Source organism: Monodelphis domestica, chromosome 6 (assembly GCF_027887165.1).
Source record: "Monodelphis domestica isolate mMonDom1 chromosome 6, mMonDom1.pri, whole genome shotgun sequence".
NCBI lineage: Eukaryota > Metazoa > Chordata > Mammalia > Didelphimorphia > Didelphidae > Monodelphis > Monodelphis domestica.
In genome coordinates this window covers 75,396,190-75,410,514 of record NC_077232.1, presented here as the reverse complement: position 1 = coordinate 75,410,514, position 14,325 = coordinate 75,396,190, and the positions used below count along the sequence as shown (strand labels likewise).

General features: G+C 48.8%; 1 protein-coding gene across 1 annotated transcript in view; it reads right to left on the bottom strand.

Annotated features, from left to right (window-relative positions):
- Positions 1 to 13,984, bottom strand: part of FGFRL1 (fibroblast growth factor receptor like 1) — a 135,860-nt gene extending 121,876 nt beyond the window's left edge. The window contains exons 1-2 of the mRNA XM_056802283.1: positions 13,098 to 13,984; positions 10,851 to 10,960 (exon numbers count right to left, since the gene is read on the bottom strand). Coding sequence (XP_056658261.1) covers positions 10,851 to 10,911 — 61 coding nt within the window. The 5' untranslated portion in view covers positions 10,912 to 10,960; positions 13,098 to 13,984. The remainder of the gene's footprint in view (positions 1 to 10,850; positions 10,961 to 13,097) is intronic.
- Between the last annotated feature and the right edge of the window lie 341 nt (positions 13,985 to 14,325).

Genomic DNA, 14,325 nt, shown 5'->3' with positions numbered 1-14,325 from the left:
ATAACAACTTAATTTTCTTCATCTTGGTTCCACCTGGATTAAAAGACCTGCACTGTCATTTGTTACTTATCTGACCACAAGCAAAGTCACCAATCTCAGCCTGATTCTTCAACTGTACAATGGAAGATAATGGCCCCTCATCTCTCATTGAAGATAAGGGTCCCTCATCTTTCATTGAGATTTTGTGGAAACTAAATGAGAGAGGAATACTACTGTGCTGTAAGAAACGAAAAACAGGGTGCTTTAAGAAAAACATGGCAAGAACCACATGAACCTATGCAAAGTGAAGTGAGCAGAACCCAAAAAACACTACACAGAAACAACAATATTATACAATGATCAATTGTGAATGACTTGGCTATTCTCAGCAATGCAATGATCCACAACAACTCCAAAGGATTCAAGATGCTATCCACCTCCAGAGAAAGAACTGGTGGAGTCTAAATGCAGTTGACACATACTCTTTTTTACTCTTTTTTGTAGGGGGTTTTTTTGGTCTGTGTTTTCTTTTACAACATGACTAATATGGAAATATGCTTTGCATGATTGCACATGTATAACCTATATCAAATTGCTTGCTGTTTCAGGAAGAAGGTTGGGAGGGAAGGAGAAAGAGAATTTGGAACTCAAAATTTTAGAAAATAATGTTAAAAATTATTTTTATGTGTAATTGGGGGAAATTTGTTTAAATAAACAAGATAAAGAATTTTTTTTAAATGTTTTAATGGCCCTCTTTTGGGGAGGCTTCACTTTTGACTAAACATCTTTCCTCCCCAAGTCCACTGGGAAAAAAAGGAAGAAAAATGTATAACAAATAAGTATTGGCAAACAAAACAAATCTACAGTGACCATACAAAAAAAAAATGTAAGTATTTCTTCTTCTGCATGTCAAGTTTATCATCTGCCAAAAGGTGGGTATATGATGCTTCATCTTTGGTCCTGATCAGTCATTGACACAATTAGCATTCCAAAGTCTTTCTTTCTTTTTTTTAAGGTAAGAATCTTCTGACTTGAAATTGATAGTAAGTATTGATTCCAAGGCAGAAGAGCAATAAGGGCTAAGCAACTGAAGTTAAGTGACTTGCCCAATGTCACACACAAAAGTCTTTCAAAATTGTTTTTCTTTACAAGGTTATTACTATGTAGAGTGTTTTCATGAATTTCTGGAAAGTCTAGAAGTTTGGAAATTCCAATAAAAAGTCCATATTTTCCTCTGTAAAACTATATTCAACTTGGCAGTATAAGTGATTCTTGCTTAAAACCTTTATATTTTCCCTTTTGGAGTATTGTATTCCAAGATCGCCTCTCTTTTACAGTAGAAACTTCCAGATCTTACATAATCTTGACTGTAATTCCATTGTACTTGAATTGCTTGTTTCTAAACAATTATAGTATTTTTTTAATGTAGGAGCCCTGAATTTTAGCTCAAATATTTCCAGGATTTTGACTTCAAGGCTTTCTGATAGAATTCTTTCTATCTTGACTTTGCTTTCTGTTCTAATGGATTTGGGCAGCAACTATTTATTTTTTTTAAATAAGTATCCTGGGGTCTTGTTCTTAATATATTATAGTTTTCAAGGAGTTCAGTGATTCTAAAATTATCTATGACCTTATTTTGCAAGTCATTTTTTTAATATCAAAGATCTTACACTTTCTATTATTTTTCAGTCTCTAGATTTTGTTCTCTAATATTTTTTGTTGTTTTGCGGAGTCACTAAATTTTGTTTTGTCTTTTCTAGTTTTCAAGAAATCTTCATGAAATCTGGGCAATTTATTTACCACTTTTCATATAAGCTATTTACTCTCCCAATTTTTATTGTCTTTATTTTCTTTTTCTTTTAATCTCTTGCTTCACTTCTTCTAAGTATTCCTATAGCCCTTATGGGAAATCCACTTTTTCTTCTGAGTAACTATTTGCACTTGTCTCCTTCATTTTGGTGATTTCTAGAGCTATAATAATTTGTTATACTAGTCAATGTTTTCTTTTATTATCTTTCATTTTTTTATTTTTCATTCTTTTTTTGACAGAATATCTTTTGTCTTAGAACCAATACTACTAATTTGATTCCAAGGCAAAAGAGCTAGCTATAAAGCTAGGCAATGGGGATTAAGTGACTTGCCCAGGATCACACAGGTAGGAAGTATCTGAGGCCAGATTTGAACCAAGAATCTTGTCTCCAGGTCCAGTGCTCTATCCATTGAGCCACTTGGTTGCCCCTTCGGGCTTTCATTCATGAATTGGGGCTTTATGCCAGGGTCAGGCTCCATAATTTGCTGTATTTTTAGGTGGAATGGTCTTTTGTTCTAGACCTAAATCATCGGGGTTCCTGCACTGTCCACCTTCTTGTGTTTATCTACACTCAACTTTCATAGGTTTTAGGCACCCTTCCCTGGATCTTTGAGATTCTGAGTGGTAGATATTTAAAGTCCTCTAAGGTATCTCAGGACAGAGCATCACAGACACCAGAAGCCAGAAGAGGCTTTACATTTTTACAATTTAGGAAGGATCACTTCCTAAACGTCACCTACCATCCTCCAACCTCCAAGCAATGGAGAATAAAAACTAAAAGAAGAGACCTTAGAGGTCCTCTATTGCAGCTTTCTTATTTCATAGTTGAGAAAGCCAAGAGGAGGAAGCAACTTCCCCAAAGGGTTCCACACTCAAAAGAGAAGCAGGCCTCCCCATTACAGCCTGGAAGAGTAGAAACTGGACCTGGGTACCCCTTCTTCCCCATTGGTAAATGGAATCTTTGCCTTGATAGTCTAGAGCCCAGCCTCCATGGAACATAGTGCTCTTCAAATCATCTTTAGTCTTCCACACTCAAGTTCTACCGTCTCAGGAGGGCTTTGGGGTCCACTCAGAGGCCAGGGGCTATTTCCCTTCCTCTGACCTCCCACAGGATCCATGATCTGAAGCCCAAAGTCCAGGCACTTGGTCACCCACAACCCAGTGACATGTTCTCTACCTGTCTTAGCTCCCCAATTGGACTGAGGACAAACCAAGTAAAAGGTGTGGATCTCTCCTAGCTCCTACACCGAATGACTGGATAAAAAATAAAGTGATTGGGGGGGGGGGTGTAACAGAAAATTGTTGGCAGAGAGACCCAGCTTTGAATCTGCGCTCTACTAACCAAGGGGACTCTGAGGCACTCACTTATCTCTCTGTAAAATAAAAAGAGTCCAACGATCTCTAGGATGCCCTTAAATCCTACAATGAGCCAAAGGGCTCGAAATTAAATATGGTAGACCTTCAGGTAGTTTGTAGGAAAAGAAGAAGGAACCCTGTCCTTGGAGTCAGAAGAACTGCATTCCCCATTCCTGTCCTGTCTATCTTTACGTGGTTATGGGACTAGCCATGGCCCTGGGCCTCAGTTTCCCCATCTGGTCCTTTCCAGGATAGAGAAGCTAGGAGTAGAGCCAATCAACCCCAAGACACAGCTGCAAACTAGCAACATCCCAGGATCCCCAGCCACCCTGGCTCCAGCCCCAAGACACTGAGTACCCTTGGAAAAGCTGCTTTAAGAAATAAGCTTCTGTTTTCATCTGCCCAACAGGAGCAGCCACAGAATTAATGAGGTGCTCACCTGGGAGGTGCCCGGGGCCCCCCACCCCAACAGTCACCACAGGATCCCAAAGCTGACTCAGGGAAGGCAGGGAGTCAGCTCTCCATCAAAGTGCCTCAAATAAGACCACCCCAGAGGAAAAAAGCTTACTTATACCACTGTCCAAAGAGAGACTGGGGGGGGGGGGAGCAGGGGGGTAGGAGAAGAAATACACCAAAGAGAAAGTTAAGGGACTCCCCCAAGGTCACACAGCTCCTGAAATAAAAGAAATGGGGGGACAATCCAAGATTCTAATTTTCACTAAACCCACAAAAAACCCTAGAAGCATCCTCAACATAAAAGACAAACTTAGGACAAAGGAACAGAATGGGACAAGTGGTTTATTAAGTTAAACGAAGCTGGGGGAAAAAAAATATTTCCACTGATTACGGCAACACTAGGGCTCCGTGTGAAAGGGGAGCATTGAAGGGCAGGACTTTCAAACACACTCCAGATTCTCAGTAGGGCCGAGAGCCTAGGGAGCAGAGAAAGCACCATTGATTCTCGGACCGCGCAGGGAATAAAGGAACGGCCTCACATTTATTTTTTCCAGACCAGGCAAAAGAAGACTTTTGTTCAGGGCTTTTCCCCCTCCGCCCCTCTGGGTGACAATGATTTATTTACTGTTTCCAGGAGCCGGGGCCAAAACGGGCCAAGAACATCATCTCGTCTCGCTCGCTCACTGTTTCCCCAAGCATCAGAAAAGGCTTTCCTCCCGAAGCCCCGACTTGTACAAACTCCTCTTCCACAATCCCACAGCCCGAGGGCTCTGCAGGCAGCCCCGGATGAACCTGCCTCCTCTTTGGCCACCTCAAACCCCGGTCCAGCCTCCAGGCTGAGAATGTGCTCCCCACCCAAATCTGCCACCTAAGAGGGAAAAACCCTTCTGTTCTACCATCGTGGTGTTGTGCCACGGAAAGAACGCTGACCTCACGCTACGGAGCCAGACACTTAACCCTGTCCAGGTCTCAGTCTCCCCATATGTAAAATGGGTACAACAACAGCTACTTCACAGGGCTGTTAGGAGCTCAGAAGGAGTTATACTTGGAAAGGACTTGGACAGTTTTATTATACATCCAGGTGGTGCGGTAGATCGAATGCCCAACCTGGACTCAGGAAGGCTCAGCTTCCTGAATTCAAATCTAGCCTCACTGCATGACCCTGGGCAAGTCACTTGACCCCCATTGCCTAGCCCTTACCACTCTTCTGTATTGGTTCACCTTGGAACCAATACACAGTACTGATTCTAAGACGGAAGGTAAGGGTTATTTTTTAAAATAAAATAAAATAAACTCACGGGATAACCATCTTACAGGACAGATGTAAAAAAATAAAAAGTCTTACTTACAACAAAGAGAATCTCCCTACAATGTTTCAGAGAATCTCCCTACAGTGTTTCAGAGAATCTCCCTACAATGTTGCAGAGAATCTCCCTACAATGTTTCAGAGAATCTCCCTGCAATGTTTCAGAGAATATTCCTACAATGTTTCAACATTGTACAGATGCCAACCTGGGCTCTTGAAGACCATGCTAGAGGCAGGGGTCAAACCTGGCCAATCCTACCCTTTGAAAATGCATAGCACCAGGCAGATGGCTCCAAAGGAGTAAATTTTTTGAACCCCAACAAATCAAGGACTATTGATGGAAAGTGAAAGAGTTGGGCTCAGAAGGGGAGATGGAAGGCTCACATAGTTGAGGCTGGGGAACCTTATGGCAGTGCCAATAAAGACACTGCCATGAAATCTGGGAGATAAATATTGCTTTCACAACAGATTAAAAGGGCTTCGTATCATCTACTCTAATAGATTGAGAAATCCTAGAAAACAGCTCAAAATGGTGACTTGAATCCTTTTTTAAAATCGAGATGTCACTGGCCATGAGGGGTTGGAGCAAGAGAAGTTCAGTGTGATTCGGTGGGAAAAGAAAGTGCCATTGCTCTGTAATGAGGGAGCCCAGGGGGGCAGCCTGCCTTGGCTGATCACACCACAGGTGAGCCTAAGCTTCAATTTTCTCATCTGAAAAATAGTTGGGCTGGACTGGATGAGTTCTAAGGTTTTCTTCCAATTCTAGGATTCTTTACAGTCTGTGATCTCTATGACTCCAGGTACAACATCCTTTTGTCCTTGAAGGCACAAAGCAAGAGGAAGCCAGAAAGGGTCAAAAATCATTCAACAGGAAAAGTTCACCACCTTGGAAGCACTTCCCAGCATGCAGCATGGAGAACACCTTCTGTTTTACCAATCTCCTTGCAAAAGCTTTTTGGACTGAATCTCTCCAATTTTTTCTATGAGAATGAAAACTGGAAAGAATCCAAAAAATGAAAGGAAGGTAAATATTGGAGTATTTTAAAGTGGATTTGTTTGGTTTTTAAATTCACAGTTTTGTAACACTGGCGAATTTAGGGAAGGTGGTGGTGGGCTGTCCTGTTTTATTTTTTTTAGTAAAGAAATTTTGAAGTCCCTGAGGCCAAAAATAGCATCTCTCTCTCTCTCTCTCTCCCTCCTTCTCCCTCTCTTTTTTTTTCTCTCTCTCTCTCCTCTCCTTTCTCTCTCCCCATCTTTCCCTCTCCTCTCTCTCTCTCTCTCTCTCCTCTCTCTCTCTCTCTCTCTCTCTCTCTCTCTCTCTCTCTTCTCTCCCTCTCCTCTCTCTCTCCGTCTTTCTCTCCCTCTCCTCTTCCTCTCTCTCTCTCTCTCAAATCTAACTAAAGGAAAACTGACAACATGCAACCCTTATTTTCCTTAGTATCTCTTTCCAGTTCTAATGACACTGTTGGTTTAAGAACATGTCTGACATATACAACTTGGCCCACTCACAAACCTAACACATTTGGGAAAAATATGAAGGCCTAGGAACAAAGTCCAAACAAAATTCAAGAAAAGCTGATTCCGTCTCACCTTCTTTCCTTTCCCCCCATTTCTGAAAGAAACATACACAAAAAGAAAAAAAAACTCCCCCCACAAACTTTTCAGTCCTTTTCCAGGCATCCCCTTTTCTCAGTGGGACTCTTGAACCCAGGAGAGCAAGGAATTAAGAGAAGCATCAGATGAATTCTAAGGCATGCCCAAGGAGAGGGGGGCTTATGGGAAGGAAACCAAGTCCCTAGAAGAAGGGTGAGGGAAAAGGAAGATGGCAAGATGGCATTCCACTGGCTTTCAAACAGAGTCAAAGGCCAGGTAAGGGTAAATTCAGAGTCTATATCTGCCCTTCCCTCAGGCTCTATTTCAGAATCTTACTCTCTCCTCCAGAGTGGTGAGTCTCCTACAAGGGCCAGACCTGGATCTGAGTACAGGCCAGATCCCTTCTCAGGGGGCATGAGCCTGGGAAGTGGATCCCTTAAGTTCTACGAGCTTCAGTTTTCTCATCTGTATAATGGGATTAATAATACACCACCTCCTATAAAGGCTATGGGGAGAAAGGTGCTTTGTAAATCTACTGAACTACAAAAATGAAAGCAATTATTATTATCCGATAAAATCAACTCCTGGAGAAGACTGGCCACTCAGCCTCCCCATTTGCCCACCAAACCCTGGCCAGTGCCAGCAGCTCAAAGAGAGGAGTGTCTCATGCCAGGCCCAGTGACACTGAATAGCTCCCTCCTGAGCAGCGAGGTTTGAATTCCAACCCTGAAGCTCCCACCCACCCCCTCCCCCCTTGGAGGGGCTTCTCTTGGGTTGGGCACCAGACAGGGCTTTGGTGGGCTTCCCAACTGGCCTGTAATGAGAGAGGGCACCGGGGACGAGCTAGATCAAAGAAGATGAAAGAGAAATCAAAGTCCAAATCTCGGTGCCAATTTCGGGGGGTGGGGGGTGGGGAGGGGGATTAACCCATTCCCTTCCAAAGGAATATCAATTCCCCCGAGCCAAGGCACCGGAGCAAACCCCTTGCCCTGTCTGGGTGGCTCTGATCCCAAACTTGTGGGCAGCCCCCACCCACCGGACTAGTCCCTCCCGGACAGGAAGGAGGGGGCAGGGACGTGTGTGGCATCGGGCCGAGCTTGGGCCATCCTACTGGACCTGCTGCAGCCCGACCCAAACATTGCCATATACGGTCACTCGAGGCGCAGGAAGGGCTTGGAAGCCGCCGCTCCAATTGGAGGGGACTCTGAACCTGGAGCCAGGAAACGGTGGGGTACGAGACGAGGCAGAGGGGGGTCTAGCACCGACCCATCCCCCCCTCTGACCCTGGGAGCATAGAGCCTAAGGAAAAGAGACGGGGGACCCTGGGGATGCCAGCCAGTGTCCGGCCCTTCTCCCCAGCTATGCCTCCCAGGAGGCTCCAGACCAAACCTGGAATTCAGTCCTCTGACCCAGCAAATTACAAAGCCCATTTGCTTCCAGGGGACGTATACCATTGGGACACACGCGGCCAGTTCTCAAGAGAGATTTCTTCCCACCCCTAAAAATACTCCACAGGAGCCATCATCCACAGTCCTGCCAGGGTCACTCGGTGATAGGCTCCCCCACACTCAAAGAGCACCCCAGGACCGGAACAGCCCCTCCAAAGAAGATGTGGCCCCGACCACGCCAATGGGTCACAACCTCCTGTTTGGTAGCTCCAGGCCTGGCATTGGGCAAATCCTATCATTCTGGGCTTCGGGTCCGATCACAATTACATGGGCAGAGCCGGGCCACCGGGCTCCCAGTTCTGAGCAGGAACAGCCCGCTTTCTATACAAACACGGTCTTCTTTCCAATTGTCCTTACATACACATTCTCCAAGGAGGGACCACAGAACCAGCACCCAGGGGACCAGGGGACCCAGGAAATAGCCTCCCTGCAGTCCAAGCCGGGTCTCCCACTTCCAACAACAGCTCCTATCCTCAGCACCCATCCATGGGCTATTTCCCCCTCCTCCCCAGGGATAAAATGAAGACGGCGCGTTACGTCTGGGTGACCCCAGGAGCCGGGACTCAGCAGGAGCCTTCCCTCTCTTTCCCTCGGAATAGACACGATATTTTTATCTTTGGGAGAAAAAAACTGCAATTTTCATCCATGAGGTCTTCACGAAGCCCCAGCCAACTTCCTCTAATGTGAGCTTTTCCTTCCCTCGGGCTCACTCGGAACACTCAGGCTCTCCCGTTTCTTCCTCCTTAGCAAAGCTTTTCCTCTGTAAACCACTGTAGCTCAAGACGCCCAATTCCTCCCGGAACCAAATGGGTCCATGACCCAAGAAGACTGGTGAATTCAGCCCAGAGCAGAGAGGAAATATTAGACAAGGAAGATAAAATATTCTATATATATATATATATATATAAATATCTATTCTGTGGGCTCTAAGCCAGAAGGAAGGCCTGAAGGCTGAACTTCTCCCCTTTACATCCCCCACCCCCCACAAGCCCCTTGGGACCAGCTGCTAGAATAATATACATCCATGAGGTCACCTTCTTCCCTCCATTCCCCACAATGGAGGCGGGCCCCATCCAGACTGGAATCCAGACTTCTCAGACCGCCTCCTTGTATGCCTCGATGCCGTTTCCCCCCTCATTCATCTCCCAGACGCCTGGCCTTTGCAGCACTTTGGCCTCTAAGGAGGCTGAGCTTTAGATTTCTTGTTGCCAGAAAGGAAGTGGGTTTTGTAAGCCTTTGGGTTTCTAGGATGATACTAGCTAGTCTAAATGATCAGCTACGGGAGCAAAAGGCCAAGAGAGAAATGTTAATGGCCAATCCACGCCGCCTTTATTGCTTCATCCTTCTGCCACCTTTTTTGCTTCACCCTTCTGCCTCCATCCTCCTACCCCAGACCCATCTTCTTGCCTGGGGGTGCTAGTGGGGGGAAGCTGCCATCCACACTCACTTAACTCTGTAATAGAGAACCCTTCCCTTCTGCAAAGTACCTCCCCCTTCAGGCATGGGGCTCAGGTTTTGTCATTGTTTTGTTGGGTTTTTTTTTAACTCTTGTCTTGGGGGTAAGTTGGCAGGGTCACCTGCTTATTGAAATCTGAGTGCCTGGCCTGGGATGACCAGAGCTCAAATATGCAGTAGCTGTTGAGGACCATCACAGGTCCGTCAGCTGGGACAGTCCAGGGATGTGTTTGTTTGGCCTGCTACTGGGAAGACACAAGGGGAGGCCTGGCAGGGAGGGGAAGAGAGGGGGGGCTAGGGAGGCCCTGCTGGGCAGCTAGGAATGCTATTGTTTGCTTTCAGTCATGACACCTAAAATCTGGAAGCCACCTAAACCTGGGTTCTCCTCTAACCCTCACTAAGCAGAGCCATTCCCAAGGACTCACCTGTAGCTACAGTCTTCTCTAGGAAAGAAAGAAAGGAAGGAAGGAAGGAAGGAAGGAAGGAAGGAAGGAAGGAAGGAAGGAAGGAGGAAGGAAGGAAGGAAGGAAGGAAGGAAGGAAGGAAGGAAGGAAGGAAGGAAGGAAGGAAGGAAGGAAGGAAGGAAGGAAGGAAGGAAGGAAGGAAGGAAGGAGGGAGGGAGGGAGGGAGGGAGGGAGGGGGGAGGGAGGGAGGGAGGAAAGAAAGAAAGAAAGAAAGAAAGAAAGAAAGAAAGAAAGAAAGAAAGAAAGAAAGAAAGAAAGAAAGAAAGAAAGAAAGAAAGAAAGAAAGAAAGAAAGAGGAGGAAGGACGGACTGACGGAAGGAAGGAAGGAAGGAAGGAAGGAAGGGAGGGAGGGAGGGAGGGAGGGAGGAAGGAAGGAAGGAAGGAAGGAAGGAAGGAAGGAAGGAAGGAAGGAAGGAAGGAAGGAAGGAAGGAAGGAAGGAAGGAAGGAAGGAAGGAAGGAAGGAAGGAAGGAAGGAGAGGGAAGGAAGGAAGGAAGGAAGGAAAGGAAGGAAGGAAGGAAGGAAGGAAGGAGGAAGGAAGGAAGGAAGGAAGGAAGGAAGGAAGGAAGGAAGGAAGGAAGGAAGGAAGGAAGGAAGGAAGGAAGGAAGGAAAAATTATTCCAAAAATTAAAAGAAAGAAAACTAGTTTGTCTTAATTAATGATGTCACACTGTACAGACTAAAGCCAGGTGGGAAAATGTGTGTAAGCAAGAACACAGCCTCCTTTTATGCATCAGTGAACAAACCTATATATGCCTGCAGTGGGAACACAGAACCAATCCAAAGAGAGACAGAGACAGAGAGAAAAAGGAGAGCTAGAGACGGAGCCAGAGATAGAAAGAGAGAAGACAGACAGAAACTTATTTCAGATTTTTGGAAAGGAAATCCAATTTATATACTGACAACAAAACAACTAGGTAAGCCACCAACAAGCAGCTGGGGACAGCCAAACTGTCTGCCCCAGAGGAGCATGGTCTACTCACCTCGAGCAGAATCAGACACCGAGAAAATCCCCAAGAAGAAGAAGGCAAACCAAAACTCCATATCTGGGCTTAGGTCCTCCTCATGTACAAATGTTCTATGGTTTCAAAACCTGTAGAAAAGACAAAAGGGGAGAGTAGAGGAGACTCAGCATCTTCTATCCCCAGAATCCTTGCCTGCCTTCCTTCAGCAGCCCCAGAGTGAACCGAAGGCCCCCCAAACATCCAGATTTCATCTTCTCGAGATCTGTCTCTCCTCTAGAGTTTGTCATGCCCTGATTCTGGACTTTCACTGCCTCTCGATCCCAGGTCCCTAGGAATGGGGGCAGAAGCCTTCTCCACTTACAAGGGGGGCAGGCAGGCAGGCCCAGGTCTCTCCTCTGGCCAAACTTTAAGAAAAATTGACAAGTTCTCAAGACCAGCCCCAAACCAAAAACCCAAGCAGCCCCAGAAGCAGCAGTACATCAAGGAAAAAGCCAGGAGCAAAAGTGAAGAACTACGTCTTCCCACTCATCTGGGGTCGAAATGTTCTGCCCAGGGAAGGGCTATCTAGCCCCCTGTGCAGGCTGGCTCTCGGCTGCATTATCTGAAGGTTGAATTATTCTTAGCAGCCGCTTGCTGCCTCCCCTCTCCTCCCCTAAACCCCCCCCTCCCATTATTTAAAGTTGCACTTGCTGCTGGCTCCTGTCAGAAAGGAAGTTGGGCTCCAATTTCTTTCAGAGAAACAACAGAAAGAATAGCAGGGAGAGGGAGGTGGGGGGGGGGGGGGGGTCTTTCTAGGTATCAAAGCCAGACAAAGGGTTTACATTAATTACACTCTGCCCCGCTCCTCTACCTCACACTCTCTAAACACTGTCTGAATTCCTGGCCCTTGTAAACTCCCAGTTGTAAGCACTACGTGCCCTGGGGACACACAACACGAAGGCAGCTCGTGCAACGGGGAGAATAATGACGCCCGGCCATTAGCTTACAAATTTGCACCAGAAGTTCTTGAACGTGGAGAGAAAGCCGTAGAGGGGGGCAATATTGGGAGGCTCTGCCCCCAGGCCAGGGGCAGCACCAGCCCACGTGGGAGGGAGGAAACAGAGGGAGGGGGTGCGAGGGATACGGACGGGTCCCAGTCATTGGACAGCGAGGAAGGGGTGAGCTAGAAAAGGGGGGGGGGAGTGGTAATCACGGAGCCTGGGGAGGTCAAGCTGCCTCAGTGTGAATTACTGACTCTGAAGGAAAAAGTGGATCTCCCTCCCTCCTCCTCAAGAAAGATCCCCCGAAACACACACACATACGGAGCACCCTAATCTCTTAGAAAAGTTGATCCCGGGACAGTCGGGACGAGCCCCAGAAGAGCCAGAGAGGCTATGGAGGTCATGGTTAGAGCCTCCTAGACCATACCCTCCGGGAGAATTGCTTCTCTTCCAGAAATACTCCCCAATTCAAGAAGTGATCCATGCCCAAGCCGGCAGTTTTGTTTTTTGTTGTCTAACAAAGATTGGGTTCTCACACCGCCACACATATATACACACACATCACACACCCCCACCCCACCCCCCATGACTGCATAGCGCATTTGAGTTGATTCTATCTAAGGTTGAAGTTTCGTTTTGTGCCTGGGAGGCTGAAGCTGGGAAACAGAAGCGACCAGAAAGGGGGTCCAGACTCCCCCTTTTCCAAAATTATGGGATCAGTTTGCCAGCACCTCTTCTTTCCTGCCTCAGGGAATCACCGTCCCACCTTCCTAGCCCAGAACCACCTGCCACCGGCCAAGGCCGGGGTGGCTCAGCTCTGTGAGGGGAGCCGAGGGTCCTCCAATGATTAGGAAGGGAAGCAGCTGGAGAGAGCCCAGAGACCCACAGACCGCAATAAAGTCCGGTCGGAGTAGGGGGCAAATGAATCCCCCCCCCCCCACACACACACACACACTGACCAAGGGAGACCTCCCACTAAGAATCAAAAATCCCCAATGAGCAAAGGGATTCGGTGGCCATGGAAGCCCCACTCACCGAGGAGAACTTCTGCTCAGGGGTCCAGGGGAGAACCAAGAACCCCTTCCCACTGACAAGAGGGCACCTGCCTGGGCTGGAGAATAAGCAAGTCTCCTCCGTCCAGAAAGAGACGTGCCTAAACTAGTGGAGAATCGAGAGGTCCCACTGATCGGGAGAATGGGACCTATTTGGACTAGGGGAGCACTCGGAGCTCCCACGAATCTGCTCGAGACCCGGGCCTCAGAGTCAGGGGACGGCGAGGACTCACCTCGAGCTGCTGGGACACCCGCTCCGCTGCTCACAGACTCTCGCCAGGGTGTCCGTCCCGGTTCATTCCCGGGGCTTCCTCCCACCCTTCTCGCAGTAAATTCAGCTTCCTCAGTCTCTCCTCGCGGGCAGCGAGCTCCACATTGTAGCTTTAGTCCTTCCGCCCGCTGGAGCAGAGTAAAGGCAGGCGGGGCGAGCACTGGAGGGAGGGCGGGCGGGGGGCGCAGTAGGGGCACTACCTGGCGTACCCCCGTCCGCTCGCTCGCCTACCGGCCTGCCTGCCTTCCCTCCCTCGGGGCCCGGACTAGGGCTGGGGCCGGGTCCGAGGGGGCGGGGGCTGCAGGCGGCGGGAGCCCAGCTCCTCCCCGCCGGGGGGTAGGAACAGGACAGGGCGGAGCTGAGCAGGCGGAGGGCAGGAGCCCCCGGGGCGCGCCCAGAGCTACCTGTGACCCCAGCGAGCCCTGAGGCTCCCAGCCGGACACCAGCACCGCTCTGCTCCGAGGTCTCCCCGCCCGGAGGACGCCGACGAGGCGGAATTAAAGCTCGCGGTTGGAAGGGAGAAGCTCCCTGGAGCCGCCGGACGCGCACGCACGCACCGGCCACCCTGCCCTGCCCAGCCGCCGGGCCCGGTTCCCCCAACGCAGCTGGCCCCGTGTGGGATGTGGCGGGGATGCCCAAGCAGAGTTGAGGGGTGGGAGGGGGTCAGGCAGAGCCGCGGAAGGAGAAGAGCAGGGCTCAAAGGCTCCGAGCCGAAGGGAGGGAGGCCAGGCCGGACCGGGGAGCGCAGGGCGGACGCCGGGGGGAAAGTAGGGAAAAGTTGGAGGCGCGCAGCCGGCGAGAAGCGACCTTCCCCGCGGGGCTTTGTGGCTCTGGCCGAGCGCGACCGGGCCCCGGCGCCCGCCCTGCCCCGCCCCGCTACAAAACTTTCCACCAATCGGGAGACGACGCCCCTCCCCTCTTTCTCTCGGACTCTCTCCGTCCTCCCTCCTGCAGGTTAACCCTTATGGAGCGGGGCGGGCAGCGCTGCAGGTCCCCCCTGGGCTGCGCAAAGGCTCAGGTCACCCCCTGCTGCCCGGAGCTGGCCATAGCTCCTTCCCGGGTTCTGCCAGCCATCGCGCACTCCAGAGGAGAGGGAAGAGAAGGGAGAAGGGGAGAGGAAGAAGAATTTTTTAAATTGAGGAAAGGGGAGAAAGTTTGGAAAGAACGCCAGCCCCGCTAGTTAATTTCAA